This window comes from Antechinus flavipes, chromosome 4, assembly GCF_016432865.1.
Source record: "Antechinus flavipes isolate AdamAnt ecotype Samford, QLD, Australia chromosome 4, AdamAnt_v2, whole genome shotgun sequence".
NCBI lineage: Eukaryota > Metazoa > Chordata > Mammalia > Dasyuromorphia > Dasyuridae > Antechinus > Antechinus flavipes.
In genome coordinates, this window is record NC_067401.1 from 158,448,833 (window position 1) to 158,468,401 (window position 19,569).

The 19,569-nt window shown below is 36.3% G+C and overlaps 2 protein-coding genes across 2 annotated transcripts in view; both read right to left on the reverse strand.

Moving 5' to 3' along the window:
- GNA13 (G protein subunit alpha 13) overlaps nucleotides 1-15,130 on the reverse strand; it is a 61,463-nt gene extending 46,333 nt beyond the window's left edge. Inside the window, exons 1-2 of the mRNA XM_051995249.1 lie at nucleotides 11,444-15,130; nucleotides 8,728-8,954 (exon numbers count right to left, since the gene is read on the reverse strand). Of these exons, the coding sequence (XP_051851209.1) occupies nucleotides 8,728-8,954; nucleotides 11,444-11,726 (510 nt within the window). The 5' untranslated portion in view covers nucleotides 11,727-15,130. The remainder of the gene's footprint in view (nucleotides 1-8,727; nucleotides 8,955-11,443) is intronic.
- ARSG (arylsulfatase G) overlaps nucleotides 1-19,569 on the reverse strand; it is a 996,823-nt gene that overhangs the window by 335,750 nt on the left and 641,504 nt on the right. The window lies entirely within an intron of this gene.

Genomic DNA, 19,569 nt, shown 5'->3' on the forward strand with positions numbered 1-19,569 from the left:
GTCCTTATTAGTCACTTTTTGTTCAAGTCATTCTCAGCAGAGAAAACAGAAAATGAGAGCTAAATAGCATTTCTTTTTTCATCCTTAGTTATCTTTGTCCTATCCACTCCAAGTGTTGGTCTTAGTTCTGCTTTCATCTTCTTTTCACTCAATGTATCTAAAACCAAAACAGAACTCTTATTCTTAGCTTCCTATAAGCCTCAGCTTTTTTTGAGATTTAGCATCCTGATCCTATTTTTTAAAATTTTTCTTTGAATATGAACCTAACCATCAACAAACATTTCAACATGCAAAGAACAGAGGACAAACTGATTTCTGTTCTTCTGAAGATGTATATTTAATAAGATGAAAAAACTATCCTATTTGTTTCTATGTGTTTTTAATGTTTTACAGATTTTTTTTTCTTATTACTCACTTCTAACTCCTACTCCCATAGAAAAGCCTCTCTTGTAACAAAAAAGTGTAATCAAGCAAATATATCAACACAATAACAAAATCTAAATATGTGATCTTCTTTTCATGTCACATAACAGACTATTGTGCTCATTCTTAGTAAACCTACCCTTGTTTTATTCATATTCATATGTGTGTATTTTGTAAGGAATTCTGTTTTGTCCATCCACACTGTTTTCTTCAAAGAACTCCTATTTTTCTTCCTCATTAGAATTATGTACATTTATTTCTATCCTATATGATCCTGTTTATCCTTTCTCTGAATCCTTTTAAAAAAATCTGTTTTCTCAAAATTTATTCTGCATGTCATGTCATAACAAGCTTTCCTCTCTTTTATCACAAACTCCCAGTTTCAAGATTCCCATCATTTTCCAACCCAGCAACTAGTTCACCTCTATTATTGAGAAATAAGATCGAGTTCCCTTGTTGGCTTCTCTGTCTTTTCAAGGACTGAAATCATTAAAGCAAACTAAGAACTTATCAGACGATTTGTTTTTGGCAAATAGTGTTCCAGCTAAAGTCTGGGTAATTCACAATCTTCATTATGCCTCTACCAGGCTTGTGATCTTATTTCCCAAATCCTTCAATCTATTTCCTCTTTCTGCAAGTTTTTTGTAATATACTCTCTAATTTCTCCTGTTCCTTCTTCAATTGACTTTCATCCAAATGTTCTCAGCTCCCACCCTTATTTCCTACATTTCCTCACCTGAGTAAGTTTTAATATAGAATTTGGATTATTCCAAACCCAATCACCCTATACCCCACCCCTTAACCTATTTCTCCCAGTTCTTTTAAATAAGGAACATATGAGATAAAATTTACTTCCTTATATTTGAATCTTTAGTTTCCCTTGAATGCTGCTCAAACTTTGGACATCTGATATTGTAAGTTTCCTTGCTGACTCCTATTCTTTATGGCTCAGAGGACAGATACAATTCTCCCTCTCTTCCTCCTTTTTAGTTTAATTTCTTATACTTACATGGATAAAATACATTGAGTATACTTGTGGATAAAAGCACCAATAGATAAAATACACCAACACAGCTGAAAAATACTGCTGTTTTGTAGTATGACTGAATTCCTCTCTTTAGTTATTATACAATACAGAATTTTAAAAAATTGAAAAGTAGAATTCTGAAAGGAACATTTCTCTTTATATATCCTATATAATCAGCTCTCACTCTGATAATATAGTGGAACCCATAATAAATTTAGTTGATCACATTTTAAAACATAATAGCTCAAATTTATATAAAGCTGTCATGTTTATTAAATGATTTGGATATTATCTTAATAGTTCCTGATAAAAACCCTGTGAATTTGGCAGTATGTTATAATTCATATCTTATAGATGAATAAAATGAAGTAAATACAAGTGAACTGATTTCCCCCAACACTTGGAGCAAAGCTGTAAAGCCAAAACTCAAATCCAGGTCTTGACTGAAAATATTATATTCCTTCTACTACATCACAGAGGATTCTCAAAGATGAGTTTCTATAAACTTTCCTATTCCACACTATAAACATTTCTATAGAATATTTTGAACCTTCAGAAGTGACAAATATGTAACTCAAATAAATCTCATTCTTACATAAATCTTACAAAGTCATAAAGTTTAAAAATTACTAAAAAGTTTAACATTTACCATTATTTCAACCAATAAACTGTTTATGCTTACCTTCACTTGGTAGTGATAACGTGTTAAAAGGTAGACAGCATGAAAACAAAGGAAAATTTGGGGAGGGGTAAGTAGATGAAATAATTAAAATTTATTTTTTTGAAATATAAAAATCAGCAATTACAAATATGTTTGAAAACAAATAGAAATTCGGTAGGTGTTAGGTTTAAGGCTGAATCCAATTTCCATTTTGTTTTGATAGGTTTTCTTGTCAACTCCTCCATACTTTTGAATGTGAAAACAGATTCTTTGTACATGTTATTTTGTTTGTTCAAGTTGTAAGTACTGACTTCCCGTGCTTTTCTTTCCCTCTATATTTTTTAACCCATTTGTTATTTAGGGAAAAAAAAAAAGGTATCCATTAAAAATTTTTTTCTAGTCACTCTGTCATTAATAACAGCTAGTGTTTTAGATAATGCTTACAATAAATAAATTTGTGATTTATCAAGTTATCTCATTAAGAAAAAGGAAAAAAAACTCCAAAATTCATGTTCCCTTTACTATAGGTTAAAGATCTGTTCTTAGATTACCTAAAATAGCAGTGGCATTTTGAGTATAACAGGTGATTTTTTTAAAAGTGGCCATGAAGTCAGGAAGATTTGTATTCAAGTCCCATAAGTGACTGAGTAAGTCACTTAACCTTTCAATTCCCTTCAACTAAACTTTACAATGGCCTAGGCACTGGAATACTGATAAATCAAAATTTAGAATTAAAATGGTAGATAAAAATTAAAAGTGTTGTTCTTTGAAAAAAAATTTTTCCTTAAAGAAATGAATTTACAGAACTCTATTCTAAGTATATGTAACCTGTGACTATCAGTTTATATGACGCCACCTTCAATAACATATTTTATATAGTGCTTTAAATCTGCAAAATACTTTGCTCACAATAATCCTATAAGGGAGATAGCAGTTACTATCCCAACTTTACAGAGTGAAAAATATACTAGTAAGTGCCACACACAAATCCTTTATGTAAAAAAAAAACCCCATAGCATGCATAGGAAAGAGCAGAGAAATATAAAATAAATTCCCATTTCTTTGTACCTAAACAGGTTATAAATGAACATTTATATTTCACCAAAAAAGAGTTTTATATATTTCTAACATATATTAGAAAAGTGATCAAAAATTCATACAATATTTTTCAAAACTTACATACTTTTTGCCTTGGATATTCTACTTTCCAGTTATTCAACTACTCTGGAACTATTGAGATCACATATTCCCAAATTAACCAGGACATGAGAACATTAATTTCTGCTGGACTTAAGAATAAGGGGGATCTAGGTTTGAATTTCAGGTAAGACAGGGCCATGAGCTAATCCCATATATTGTAAGCCTTAATTATTACTGGTAACTGTTAATAATATTAAAAGTATTATCACAATAACACCTCTAACAGCTATCTCATAGGATTTATTGTGAAGACCAAATGAGATAACAGCCCTTTGAAAATCTCACAGCACTATATTAATGAGCTATTTGGATAACAGAGAAAAGTATTTTTTGTTTTGTGTTAGTTTAGGGAAAATAAAGGAACTTGAGGGGAAAAAAAAATCACATTAAGAAATGAATGTCAAAATTATTCTATGCAACATTCAGTTTTCTTGTATGAAAGACTGGCATATCAAAGACATAATTACTTTGCTAGTTCCATCAATTACAAAAGAATAAAACCAGAAATCCACTTATTTAAGTCTTGGGCTTTAAGTTGTCAATATTAAAGTTATCAGAAAAAAATTATAATCTCTGAATCAAAGGACAATGTTGAATTACGAAGACATCCTTTCTTTTCAAATTAATTAAATGTTCTTATTTCTACTTATTAATTTTAAATACAAATTATGCTTTCTCAGTCATTCCTTTGTATACTCCATTATTCTGATTGCTTCTTTTTGCTTTGATTTTTACAAAGCCAATGCATATTTCTTGTTGTTTCAATACTTTAATTGTAGTATTAGTCCATTATATTCATGTACTACAAAATTCTGATTTTAAACACTCCCCACTATTGAAATATTTAGATTTTTTTCCCCCAGCCTTTTCCTTATAATGTTATAGTGAAAACCTTTTTTAAAAAAAGTTGTTTTCCTAACAATGGAATGATTAGGTTGAAAGGATTCACTTTTCAAGTGAATAATCATATTTGTTTCTAAATAGGCTTGTTTATATAAATGAATGTGTATATATAATACACACATGTATACAACCAATTTTAAGTTTTTCCCTATGTATAACAATATCAGAAGTCATCATGTTAATTTCAAGAGTAGAGATTTTTCAGATGGCCACATTATTAAATTCTTATTTCAAAGTTGACTAATACCAAAAACCTTAAATTTAACACAATAAAAATCCAAGACTATTCTGATAGTTTCTTATTTCTATTTGTAGCGTTACAATCATACAAGCTTGCAACTCTTATTCATCCACCACAGCCTGCCTCCCCTTTAACTGCCATATCGCATCAGTTGCCATGACTCGTTAATTCCACTTCCATGTCTGACTTCCATAAATTCCTTCTTCAGGCCCTTATTTGGAGTACTGTAAAAGCCAATGCATATGCTTGCCTCCAATCTGTCCCCTCTCCAATTCATTTTTCATAGGGCACCTGGGGAGGGCAGCTTCAGCTAAGTTATGACATCTGAAGTCAGACTATAGAGAATTAAAAGATTAAGCATAAAAGAGGAAGGGCCTATTACAGACAGCTTTTTGAAGAAATTTAGTCATAAAAGGGAAGGCAGGGATGGGAATATAGAAGGGAAGGATGGATAGAGCAAATGATGCATGGGACATGTCTAGGTAGGGAAGCAGTTAGTATACAGGGAGAGATTAAAGATAAATGAGAGTAGACATGACAGGGCAAATCCGCTGGAAAAGATGGGATGAAATGATTGCTTGCTTATATGTGTAAAGGGACAGGGGCATTCTTTGTCAAGAACGGCCATCTCAATATGAAACAAATGAACAACCCACCTTGTAAGTCACTCAACCTCTCAGTACTCTTGCATTAATAGAGAGAATTTTGTCACTTAGGAGTTCTCCCTACCAATGAAATCACAATCCAGCTACTATTCTTATATATTCTCTACTGTGATTATTTAAGAAATAATATTCTTCCAGTCTACAATTTTCTTCCTAAACTATAATACAATTTTAAAATTGAAGTCACTAACAACCAAAAGTGATAACATAAAATTTAAAAATAAAATGTCCCTCTACCCCATTCAGCATAGTATAAAACCTTTACTATTCTTATGAAACATTCTAAATTATCTTTTATCTCTCAAACTAAAACTTAACTTCTTCTCCAGTCAAAATGCTGACTAGCTACCAATGAAATTTCTTTTAAAAAGGCTCCCCGACAAGGGGGTGACTTGGCATATGATGAATATGATATAAATGGGATATAAAAAGTCATCAAGAACATGGCTCTCTTCAACAATGAGATGAACCAAATCAGTTCCATTTGTTCAATAACGAATAGAACCAGCTACACCCAGCAAAAAAACTCTGGGAAATGAGTATGAACCACTACATAGCATTTCCAATCCCTCTGTTTTTGTCTGCTTGCATTTTTGATTTCCTTCTCAGGTTAATTTTACCCTCTTTCAAAATCAGATTCTTCTTGGGCAGCAAAATAATTGTATGGCTATGTATACATATATTATATTTAACATATACGTTAACATATTTAGCAGGTATTGGTCTATCTGCCATCTGGGGGAGGGGGACGAAGGAGGGGAAAAGTTGGAACAGAAGATTTTGCAAGGGTCAGTGCTGAAAAAATTACCATGCATATATCTTGTACATAAAAAGCTATAATAAAAAAAAATTAAAAGCATCAATTTAAAAAATGAAAGATTTGAAAAGTCATGTGCTATTTTCCAACTGTTAGCTTAATAAAGCAAAAATCATTTGTAAAAATCATTTAAAGACAAATTTTAAAAATTATTCTTCCCCTTATATAGCTGACTTAGACTTCAGGCTAGTTACAGAACATTTATCCCTTTGTCAACACTAGCAACTTTTTGTGATAAGATCTGCCTTTCTATGTGCCTCACACAAAGTAGGTAATTAATACATGTTTACTGAATTGAAAAATACCCTGTATAATGTTCCCATCTATGCCTCAAAAATGTTTTAAAATATTATTTACAGATTATCATTCCTATAACCTAAGTTATTATGAGGACAGGACTGGGTCTTATTTCCATTAGTATTAAGAAATAAACTCTAGCTACAAATTCTGTGTGGCACTTTCTTTGTAAGATACACAGGGCAAGATTAAGTGACTTGCTCAGGGTCATGATGAGAATATGTGGCAAGATTTGAACCTAGGTAAGGGCCTTTCAAAGCTAACTTTCTATCCATTATACTATGCTGCTCATAAGTCATCCTATAAACAAATTTGAGAAGGCTGAAAAGGGATATAAATTTTTTTTACTCCTAGTCTCCATTGTGAACTTATAATATAGTTGAAGAGAAAAAATGTTTACATTGAAACAATAAAAGAAAATAATAGGTTATTAGAACTAAAAGCAAGTAAATGATTAGAGTGCAGAAAAAGTTATTAAAGTTTCAATAGCTTAAAACTAAACCAAGACTTTTGGGACTACCTATACGTGGATAATAATCAATAGCATTATTAAACATGTTTCAAATATCAAATAGTTTATTCAGAATAATACTTTTCAGATTGGAATCACCTCTCTTAAAAAAGAGTCTAGGTTTTTACTTACTTGAAATCTTTTCAGTTTAAGGGAAAATAAAGCATCCATGACTAAATTATAAAGGATTATTTTCTCCATCTTCCCACTCCTGGCATTTATATTAGCTGTCCTCATGTCTGGAACTCTCCCTCTTCTCATCTCTAACTCTTGGTTTCTCACCTTCTCCAAGAAGGCTCTCCTGATTCTGCTTAAGTCTTAGGGTTTTTCTTGAGATTGTCTTCAATGTATTCTTTATATAACTTATTTGTCTATAATTATTTGCATTAGACCGTGAGCTCCTTGAGAAGAAATGGATTTTTTTGGCCCTTCTTTGTATTCTCAGTGCTTAGTACAATGCCTGGTACATGTTAGATCAGGGGTCCTCAAACTACGGCCCGCGGGCCAGATGCACCATTATCCCCTCACCCAGGGCTATGAAGTTTCTTTATTTAAAGGCCCACAAAACAAAGTTTTTGTTTTTACTATAGTCCCGCCCTCCAACAGTCTGAGAGTGAACTGGCCCCCTATTTAAAAAGTTTGAGGACCCCTGTTAGATGATTAATAAATGCTTGTTGACTTAACTAAAGACATCTTTTTCTTTCTAGAATTTAGGAAAAAAATATTTTAGGGAATAATCTCCACTAAATTCTACTGCAATGTCTCGTGGTGACACAAAAGTGACTTTGAGTCCTCATAGAATCTAATCTCTTATAGGTTTTATCCCAACTGAGAAGGGGTTCTGATAAAGGTAGAAATGTCAGACTACATTTCTGATTTTGAGGATCATCACCAAAATGGCCACAGAATGATGAAATTTTTTGGTCACTGTCTACTAAATCACAACAGCAAGTCTTAACTTCTTTTTGTCTCATGAATCCCTCTGAGAGTCCGGTGAAGCTTAAGAGATCAGAATAACGTTTTTAAATGCAAAAGAAAAAATAGATAATCACCAAAGAAGCCAATTGCATTTAAATAGTTGCAAAAAGATTTCAAAAAATAAATTCATGGACTGAGAGTTAATCTCTTTTCATAGAGGGGATTTTATTTTGGCACAACAAAGGAGTCACAGATGATCGAAAAGATACATGTCACATATATATCTTAACTGTCCATCACTATTCATAGTATATGTGATTTAGCAATAAAAGTACATACCACTATTGATTAAAACAAATGTCCTTAACTATAAAAAACAGCCATTAAAAAACAAACCTGTTTGGAGTTTTTTGCTTTATGTAAAAAAGGCCTAACTAAAGCATTAAAACAGTGTTTCTGAATTCAAAAATATTTAAGCACCTGATATATAAAAAGCCAGAGCAATTAGTGGTATAGGGAATAGAGTGCTGGGACAGAATAAGGAAGACATCTACCTAAGTTCAAATTTGGTCTAAGGCATTATATCACCTGAGCAAGTCACTTAACCCTGTGAGCTTCAGTTTCCTCATCTATAAATGACAAGCCACTCCAATATCTTTACCAAGAAACCCCCAAATGGGGTCACAAAGATTAAGATACAAAGGGAAAGAGGAACAAAATAATTATGTTAACTGTTCTCTACTACAAGAATAAAAATTGGAATTTTTTAAAAAAGAAAGCTCTTAAGTGACGTTAATAGTCTCTCTTGCACACACACACAAAACTGTTAAACCCTCCAATTTCATTAGTCCTATGTGGTTTACTTTATTGTCTTTGCTTAGTTAAAAAAAAAAAAAAAATCACATCAACATTGGTCATAAATTTCATAGATCAGGATTCTGGAGAGATTCATTACGCTATTATTTAGTTTTAAAAAGGGGGGTGGGTAGAGTATTGCTAATAGTAGACAGAAATATTTCACTTAAATGTTTTTACAGGAAATATTTTAAAAGAATATTTCTTACCAGCTGAAATTCTCGACGTCGGTCATAAGCATGCTGGATACCACTATCTGCCCATAATGCTCTTATTGCAGGAAGGTATTGCAAAAAAACCCGTGTTTCCACCATTCCCTGTGCTGCCATAGCTGATCGAGTGTCAAAAGCCATCATTTTGTCTCCATTGACTTGATTTGAATTATCTCCCCAAGGAATATGAAGTTTTTCTCTAGCATCTACAAGGACTCTCACACCTTAAAAATAAATGGAATGAAGGAAATTATTAAAACTTATAAATATGTATACCTTTAAAAACTGCTATTGATTAAAACTTAACACTGCTTTAATTTGATTCACTTTTAACATTTCCTCTATGTGTACCCAAGAGCAACTAAGTTATTCAGATGCATATAGATAAAACTAGGTGTTCAGGATCATTAACATTGCTTTTTATGCTAAAGAATTCTGATTAAGATCAAATCACTTCATAAAATCACCTCTGGATTACAAAAACTGTTGAGAAAATATTCTGTTAATAAACTTTACTCACACCAAGGCAATAATTTCAAATCAACAAACATTTTTGTTTTTATTTGAAATTTTAAGTCGAATCTGAAAGATACTTATTCAGAACACTAGGATCCAGATCTGAAGCTATCAAATGCTTCCCAAACACTGGTCAATAGCAAGATCAAGTCATCTTAGGGCTTACTGTCTGGGTCAAATCAATTCAAGTTAACAGAATAGTAAAAAGTTTTCTCTGAAAAGCAAAATTTAGGGAGTGTGAGTCAGTGAGTGAGTGTGTGTTTTAATAATGAGGGCTGCTTAAGAATAAATAACTTGATCTAACATTTCAATTCATAGATGCCTAGGTTATTTTTAAGAACCAATATTTCAATCCCTAAATCACTGATCTAATTTTAGTAGCTACCTGTAGAATATGAAGAAAATTGACTCATTCAGATGGATAAGACCCAGGAATAGGTGTTCAAAGTTATTACTAGCCCTCTGACCATTTTTAAGTCATTCAAATTGCTGATAATGAATTAGTTGAAAGTATTAGCATCTATTTATTAAACGATCATCTAAACAATATTTGCGGAGTTGGGCGTTACTCAACTTCAGATACAAATGTTAAAGTTTTGTTTTGTTTTTTTAAAGCAGACTTTAATTTAAAAAGGGGGGGATGGTGAGGGACTGAAAGGGAGCATTTTCATTTTAACTCAAACAAGGAAAGCTTAGTACACATACAATAAAGCTAAAAGTTGAGATACACTAAGGTTTAATTTCACTTTCTTAATCTAGTCTGAGAAAAACTTTGAAAGGAACAAAATAAACTATTTTATTACTTTCTGAGATAATCCCATTAAGAATTTACTGCTTTAAAAAACTTGAAATTTGAGGCTACTTGATGTAGAGAAATTGAATAAATTAAAGGAAATCTCAAAACACCAAAACTATTAGACTTTGGGCAACGCACTTGATTTCGACTTCATAGAATTTCCTTCGTCCTAAAAACAGCCTTTTAAAAAAAATTAGCCAAAAAAAAGTTTAGGTTGTTTATTCTGGAGAGAGGATTTATAAGAATCATGCACAAAAAGTATTTATGAATTAAAATAAATAAATTAGCATGGTGTAGCACAAAGACAGAATTTGAAATCAGAGAATACCTATCCTCTCCCATTTACTATCTGTAAGACTTTGGGTCAGTCACTTACTCTCTCTAGGCCTCTGTTTTCTTATCTGCAAAGTGGGGTTGGTGAAGAAGGACAACGGTCAAGTGATTTCTAAGATCACTTAGCTCTGATTCCAGTGCTTCGGATATAAAACCCTGCCAAATCGTTTTATTCAACCTGAAAATGTAGCTGAAAAGCAACGGACTTCAACATTATTTTTTTTCCTAAATCAATTAGAAAAGGCACTTAAATCAATTTATTACTATGTACTTGCCCACCACCATGTTAATTAAACTGTTGGCTCAATTGAGTAGCCTGTCCATACCAAGACATATATAGCAAAGAGAAGCAATTTGGGACTGTGAAATGGCTGGGATAAGACTTGTTTTTGGCGGATGAAACCCCACAGTCTACAGAAACCAGTTGCCACTATCACAGCCTAAATCTGACAACCTTAAAAAAAAAAGAGCCCAAGACAACCCACAAGAAATCCCTAGAGGCAGACGCTTACGGCTCTGGAAGAGATTCCAATGCAAACAAACAGCAGCAGCTAAGTTTCTTGTTTGCCACAGTTTTTTTTTACCAAACCTCTACCACCCAGATTTCGGAAAAAGAGGAGTTGGTAAAGTAAGAGACCTTAAAGGGCAGTGGTCGGCGTGAGAAGGGAGGACTACACCGGGTGGGGTGTGTCCGGCGGCCAACGTGGGGCCGAGAGGAGTGTCCCGCGCGGTGCCTTCCACTGACAACGAGGGTGGCTCCCCGCCGAGTCACCCCACCCCGCCACACTTCCCTCCGGAGGCGGGTGGCCCCCGTTCGGAACATGGGGGTGGGGTAGAGGTGAGGGACTATGCCCAGGGAGAGTTCCCTTCACCTCGGGGGCACCAGGCTCGGCGGTATTCGGAGCAAGGTCTCCGGTCGCGAGACTCGCGGTCCCCCCCTCCCCCCCTTCCGGGGCCTAAGCGCCGCAAACTCCATCTCAGTCGCCTCAGCCCCCGCCCGGCCCCGCCCCGGCTCAGTGGGCTCTGGGGCTGACAAGATTTCTACCCCCCACCCCCCCGACCCCTCACCTTTGATCACGTTGCTGTAAATGGTGCCGCGGAACTCTTCCCTGGCCCGCTGATCAAAGTCCTGCCCATGGATGATCCTCATTTGCTTGAGGAAAGTGGACTTGCCGCTCTCGCCGGCGCCCAGCAGCAGGATCTTTACCAGCCGCTTCACGTACGTCTTTTCCCGCGACAAGCATTTGTCGATCTCTTTCGACTTGCGCTGTTGCTCGGCCTCGCCGCTGGTCAGCAGGCAACCCGGGAAGCACACGGATAGCACCGAGCGGGACGGCAGGAAGTCCGCCATCTTACCGCCGCCGCCTCCGCGGCCTCCTCCGCCTCCACCTCAGCCGCCGCCGCCGCTGCCACCCGCACCTCCGGAGCCCTCCACCTCCTCCAGTGGCGGCGGCCGCCGGCCGGGCACCGCAGCTTGAGAACGAGGAGCGCGGCCCGAACGCCGGGGAGGGAGGGAACGAAGGCGGGAGGAATCGAGCTGGGCGGGCAGGGCAGGGCAGGGCGGGACGAGGGGGGAGGGGAAAGGGAGGAGGAGACGGAGTGAGGGGGGTAAGGGACACGAGCGCGCACCCCAACTCTCGAGCCTCGCTTCCTCCAGGGCGGGCGTCGGCGCGCGCCTAATGAGTTTCTCCTTTGGCGAGTGCGCGCACCCTAGCGCTTCGGTTCCTCCTCCTCTTGCGAGTGAGAGAACGCGCAGAGCGTCTCCAATTCGTTTCTCCTCCCCACCTGCCTCTACGGGTCGCGACTGAGCGAGCTGGAGCTAGCGGGAGGGGCTGGAGGAGAGGAGACCGTCACGTGACCTTGGATCTACGGACTCCTTTGGAGTTTGCAGGGCTGCTCTGCGATTCTCCGCTTCCCCTAAAGTGAGGAAGTTGTTTGAAGTCATAGTGCGCGCCTTAGCTCGCTCTGCAGCCCTGGCGCATTTGTTAGCGCCCTAGGTAGTTGTTTGCTTGGACCACTCCCTGTGCTTTGGGTTAAATGATAGGTCATCATCCTCCCTTTCCTGATTCCCACGAAAATTGGCTGTCGGTTCTAGGAAGGGTTGCAGATTCCCAAGGGAAGGGTATTGTCTTTTTTTTTTTTTTTTCCTTTTTCTTTAATTTTTTTTCGGGGGGGCGGGTGGAATGAGAATAGATTGACTTAGAGGAGAAATGTGCATAAAGCTCTCAAGTTCCACAATTTGCTTTTTCCCCCTGGATATTCTTGCATTCTTTCTCCAACGAAAGCATAGAATTCTAAGATTAGGTTGGCAGCTGAATGTGACTTTTCTTGCGTGTGTGGAAAGACAATTACCAAGCATTGATCAAAATGACTACTATGTATCAGGCAGTACTAAATAGTGAGATTTGAACTTCGGTTTCCCTACTCCAGGCCTGGCATAATTACAGGAGGGAGGGGTGAGGGAAAGGAGGAGAAGTGATCTTTCTCTTAGTGCTGGCAAGGTTCTTGCCATAGTCCTGGAGAATGGTTATCTACCTGAGAGCCAGAGTGGCTTCAGAGGGAGCCAGGGAACAGTTCATATGGTGTTTTCTGCCCCACAACTGCAAGGGAAATATCAGGAACAGAACAGAGATCTCTATACAGCATTTATGGATTTGACCAAGACCACTGCACCAGTGAGATTTTAACTCTGGCCTTTTACATCCCTAAGAAGGTTTTACTGAACTAAGAGTCTATAATGCTAAAATTATTGAGTGGCAGCAACAGGAGGGGTGAGATCATGGTAAAAATTCCCCTAGACCGGACATTATATAATGCAGACCCTTCCCTACGAGGAAATAGATAAGCAAACAAGCTGAGCATGGAAGCAGGGAAAAACTGATTTTCCTGCCAGTTACAGAGGATGTGACCTGCCAAGGGACTTTTTTCCCCCCTCACTAAAAAGTCTAGGCAGGACACCTGAAAGTACTTCGGGGAATGGAAACTTGAAGATCACAGCTGTTAGTAGTGAGGTTTGAGTGCTGCCAAGGAAGCAGAATTTTTTATTTTTCCTTTTCAGCTGTAAATGGAAAAACCATTTTTGCTTCTGCTTCTGAACTGGCAACCTAATTCTCATTCATTTATATAAGAACAGGATACTTCCAGCTACTTCGGAATAAAAAAACCTATTATGCTGTATGTCGACGTTGTGGAAAGAGTTTTTTGCTTTGAAGCCCCTAATGCAAGATTAGTCAGCAGAACACAAATAGTAAATTTACCCATTAAAGCTGAACTCTAATCCTAACCTTGAAGTTAGAGATGCAAGAGTGTGATTTGGGATGTTCACTTCATTCATTTTGGGAATTCAAACATTTATTAAACACCTACTGTGTAGAAGATGTTGAGAATATTATGGTCCTCATTCTTGGGGAGTTTATATATTCAGCTGGAGGATACAACATCGATATAAATACAAATAGTAAAAGGAAAATTGAAACGGGATATAACGAAGAACTACTGGGATTATCAAGACAATGTTTACTGGGAAGGAAACACCTGAATTGAAGTTTAAAGGAAGACAAGGATTATGAGGCAGAAAGAGTAGGGCTAGCCAAAAGAGAAAGTAATTACAGCCAATGAACCCATTCCATTCTACAAATGCTAATCTAAATCTGCTTTCAGCAAAAAGGAAAGAGAAAAGCCTGTAAGTCAAGGAGTTCACTTCTTTCCTTTCTCTCCTCACTAAAATGTGTAGTGTGCATTCAAGAATCAAGAGGTAGCTAGGGGGCAGGTAGGAGTTCCTGCTGAACCAGTTCATGTTGTTACAAGCCAAGTGTCAGAAGAAAGTGTTCAAAGTCCTATGCCTAACCTTACCTCTGGATAAGTTTGACAATCCTAAAGATTATCTCTGAAAGGCAGAATTTTGGAACCAAAACTTAGAATTGGGTTGTCAACTACCAACTGTTCCTTGAAAAAACATCATTTAAAAAAAACAACATTATTTAAACTGGAAACAAGAATAAAGCAATGTAATATTTGGCAAAAAGGTAAAAATAAAAGCATTAATATTTAACACTTAAGTGCCTACAATGTGATGATCCAACAAAGGAAATTGAATAGTCAGGTAGGGAAAGAGCTGAGAACATAGTCATGAAACTCCAAAGAGAAGACCCAGAGAGATCAAAAAAATATCTAATGCTAATGAAAAGTCAAGAAGGATAAGCATTGAGAAAGGGCTATCAAATATGACAAATAAGATGTCCATGTAACTTTAAAGAGAACAGTTTCAGTTGCATAATGAAGTTGGGAAAAAAATTGCAAGGAGTTGGGAAAGTTGAGAAGAGAGAAAATAGAGGCAAGAAAAGTAGACAGCTTTTTTCAAGGAATTTGGTTACTAAAGGAAAGAATTAGAGATCTGTTTGACCTATGGTAGGATTAAATAAGGTTTTTTTAAAAGGCTGGGAGAGGACTGGGCATATTTGTAGGTAGGAATGATAGGAGAGGGAGGGATTGAATTATGTGTGCTACTATGCTACTTTTTAATTTCTTTTTACTGTTTTCATTTTGTTAGCAGCTGATTTGGACTAAATCCAAGTGTACTCTGGTAAATGGGCAGTGGCCTTGGTATGGTAGTCTGCCTCATGTCAGTGACGTTCTGCATGGCAAATAGATTTATTATAGGATTGGATTATCTCTTCCTGACAGCATGTAACCACATGGAGTTAGACATTAGCAGGAGTCATCTAGATTTGGTTATTAATTAACATATCTGTACTCTTTAGTAGCCAACAAATTACATAGATAAATGAGTATATGATAGTGTATATATGATAAGTGATGTGATTGATGAGTTCTTTGTATGATTTGATTAGTATAGATCTAATGTATATATATGATATTTAGTATATATGATAATTGATATGATTGATGAGTTTTTTGTGTGTGATTTGAATCGCATAGATCTAATCTACAACAATGCCCTTTCCTTCCTAAAATTTCAAAATTCATTACAATATATTTAGGCATATGCCATGGGAGACAAAGTAGAAATATATATAAATGACTTGAACCCTGATCCTGCTACTGTTTTTGTGAATCTTGAAGGGGAGAATGGGAAGGTTATAAGCTTTATAGCACTAATTATGTGCTAGGCACAGTACTAAGCCCTTTACAAATATTGTCTTATTTGATCTTCATAATAACCCTGCCAAGTAGGTTTTGCTATTATTCTCATTTTATAGTTGAAGAAACAGACTTGGAGATATTTAGTCACTTGGCCCAGGGTCTCACCGTTAGTTAAATATCTTCAACTAGGTTAAAATTTAGGTCTCCCTGACTCCTGTGCTCTATCCGCTTCAATAATTTATTGCCTCTAGCCTTGAGAAAGACACCTCAAAATAGGGGGTACAGGTGGGATTGGGAGTAGGAAGGGTTGGACAAGATAGGATCAATATCACTTAAGATAATTTTACCTCACTCTCCACATAAGAAGAATAACAACAAAAATGAAAACCAGTGACTGAAGACATAATTGACTGGACAGTCTATGGAAATTGCCCATACTGTTGATTAACATGAAGTGATAGGTAGAAATAAACACTGAAGGAAAATAAGGAAATTCTAGAGTCTCCCTATGTCAAATGCCTAATACTTAAATTCCCAAAGTTGAAGCTTAAGGAACATTAGCTTACTTTATTCATCAAAAGATGGCAAAATGGGAGCAGCTAGATGGTATAGTGGATAGAACACTAGCCCTGGGGGGCCTGAATTCAAATCTAGACTCTGACACTTAATACTAGTTAGTTGTGTCACTATGGGCAAGTCATTTAACCCCAATCACCCACCCACAAAGATGGCATAATGACAAATGTGGAAATACATTTAGAAGAAATGCATGTTTAACCTATATTGGATTGTTTGCTGTCTTGGGGAGAGAGAGATTTGAAATACAAGGTTTTGCAAAGTGAATGTTGGATGCATTTGGAAAAATAAAATACTATTTAAAAAGGGAGATGGCACAAAAAGCTTTATGACAGTTGGGGGTATGAGATCATGTGAATAAAAATACTTTGATATATATATATATATATATATATATATATATATATATATACACACACAAGCATTCCTTTCTTCCTCCCCCTCATATCATATCAGGTAGTTTGTTATTTATGTGTGAAGTAAGGTTTTATTATCTTTAGGAAGATAATTCCCAGATCTTTGTATATCTAGTCCTAGGTTCACCTGAGCTTCAGTCTCATCACTAATTGCTTGTTGGATAGTTTGAGTTGAATGTCCCATAGGCAACTGAAACAAACAAAAAAAAAAAAAATCTAAAACTCTATCCAGTATTTTGAATCTTAACTGCAATGAGTTATTTTTCCTTAATACTTGTAGTCTTTTCCCTGGTCTTGTTCAGTTGTTTTAGTCATATATCTTACTCTTCTTGACCATTTTTGGGGTTTTCTTGGCCTCGGAGACTGAAGTGGTTTGTCATTTTCTTTATAGCTCATTCTATAGATGAGAAAACTAAGGCAAACAAGCTTAAGTGACTTGCCCAGGTCACAGAGCTAGTGTTGAAGGCTAGTTTTGATCTCTGGTCTTCCTAACTCTAGGCCTGGTCTACTAGCCACATTGCCACCTAACTACCCTTCTACCAATCTACTCATCTCTCATAGAATGATAGGATTTCCAGGAACTTGAAGATCAAGGCCCAACCTCCTCATTTTATGGATAAGAAAATTGAAACCTTTAGAATTAAATCACATACTAGTAGTAATATTTATATAACCTTCTAAGTTAAACATTTTTTTTGTTATGTTATTTGATTCTCACAACAACCCTGTGAGGTAGGTACTATTCTCCCCATTTTACAAATCAGAATTAAATGAAGTCACATAATTAATAGTAATAGCATTTCTATAGCACTTTTAAGATTTGCAAAGCACTTTAGGTTATGCATTTGACTCACAACCCTGTAAAGAAGGGGCTACTATTGTCTCCATTTTACAGATAAGGAAACTGAGGCTAAGAGACTTAAATGACTTGCCTAGAGTCACATAGCTAGCTATTGTCTGAGACAGGACTGGAATTCTTTTCTTCCTGTCTTTCCCAAGTCCAAGGTGGTTATACGCTGTTTAGCTCATTACTTATTACAGAGGTAATAAGTAACAAGATCAGAATTTTAATCTAGGCTCTCTGATTAGCAACACATTGTTCTTTCTAATACAAATTCATTTGCATTAAGTTATTATCTGTACCATAACTTGGGCTAATTAGATTTAGAGCTAGAAGAGAATTTAGAAATTGTCATATCTAACCTTTTCATTGCACAGATATAGAATCAATACCTGGAGCAGTTAAGTGATTTACCCAAAGTTCCTTGGGGAACTACAGAACCAGTTTTAACCCAGTCTCCTTAAGTCTAAATTCAGTGCTCTTTTTAGTATCAAAGGCAGCTTGACAGTGTGAATTAGAGTATGGGAATGTTATTATGACAAATCCTGATGGTATCATGTCTGGAATAAGCTGCTTGTACTAAAGATTTCATTAAGAATCTAAGCAGAATCATAAGCGATTGATTTTTAACCCAGTGGAAAACATGCTTTTAATTATTGGTTGCTTTTATCCCGCTTTAGAAAAAGGCCCATGAACTACTTACTTTACAGCAACTGTGACTTCAACTCATTCACAACCTTTATTGTCTTAAAGATACCCAGAATAATCCATCTAAAGCAGTTTTTGTGGAATGGAGCATGTTTCTGAGAGTAGTCCTAGTCACCAAGTTAAAGTTCAGCTTATACTACTATGTACATTGTGGACAGTTTTCTTTTAAGCTACTCAAAACACATCTTGAAACCATCTCAGTTATTCTCACAATAGTTGGGTAATGTGGGATTTGGGGTTTGGACAGTTGTATTACATTTGTAATTACAGTTAATCAAAAATGGAAACAGGGTATGAATAAGTCCTATAAAAATTTGGGTCGATTTACCTAAGGATCAAGTGTAGATAGAGCACACCTCTGATTTGGGCAGATATTTCCATGGCAACTATTGTTGCCATGTGAGTCTCATTTCTAAAAACTCTACATTACCCTTTGGGGTTATCCCTAGATTCTTGAGTAGGTATCCCCTCTGGGGCTCTGGGCCTGCCAATTCCAATAGCATTGGGGAGCAAATGCTGTAGGAGGAGTGACATATAACATTTAAATGTTATTGCCCTCAAAGCTTCACTGCTTTGGTGCCTCCCAATTACCTCTAGAATCAAATGTAAACACTTCGGTTTGGTGTTTAAAGCTTTCACAATCTGGCCCCAACTTTTCTTTCCAGGGTTATTTTGTCTTATATTGTGTTTGCTATGAACCATTTAAAATGATCTTACAATCCCTCTTCTGTTTCCCATCTACAAGCCTTTTTACTGCCAGTCTCCATCCTTACTTCCATCTTTTAGAATCTCTAGTTTGCTTAAGGAGCAGCCCTGGTTATACCTTCTATGTGAAGCCTTCCTGATTCCCCTAGCAGAATTTTTCTTTATCTATTTTGTATACACAATCAGAGGCACATGACCATGTGGTTTCTTAGCTTTGTTGTTAACTCCTTTATTTGGTTTTGTATCTACTGCTACTTGCATAGTTCTTTGCATATAGTAGGTACTTAATACATTCTTGAATCAGAATCAGAAACAAGTAAAGTTTCTAAGTTTACTTAAGTGCTGTTTCTCCTATGTCAGAATTTCAGACTACAGAATTTGAATTCCCACTATGATTTAAAGCCTTCTGTTGTTCCCCACGTACCCAAGAAAAATCTTCCAAAAGTTGATTACATATAATTCCCCCTCCCGGAGAACATTGATTAATTAAGACTTCCTCCTGCATCATCTTTAAACCACTTACTTGGCTGTTTGGCTCAAAATGGAGCATTACATGTCATAACCTGCAGGCCTATTCTCTACCTTTATATTAAATAACAATCAACTCTTATCAGGTCATGTATACTATCTAGGAGTTGAGGCCATCCTAAAAGGACTGGTCTTTTTTCTAACCCTGGATAGTCTGGCTTCCAGAGTAAATAGACAGTGTCATCAACTAGTTTATTTTAATATGAGTGTGTTACAGAGAAAAATAAAGTACCCAAGATGAAATTCAAGGAAAGGCAATAACTGAGTCAGAATGAACACAGAAGAAAAAAGAGCCATAGCAAAAGGTCACTTTCTTT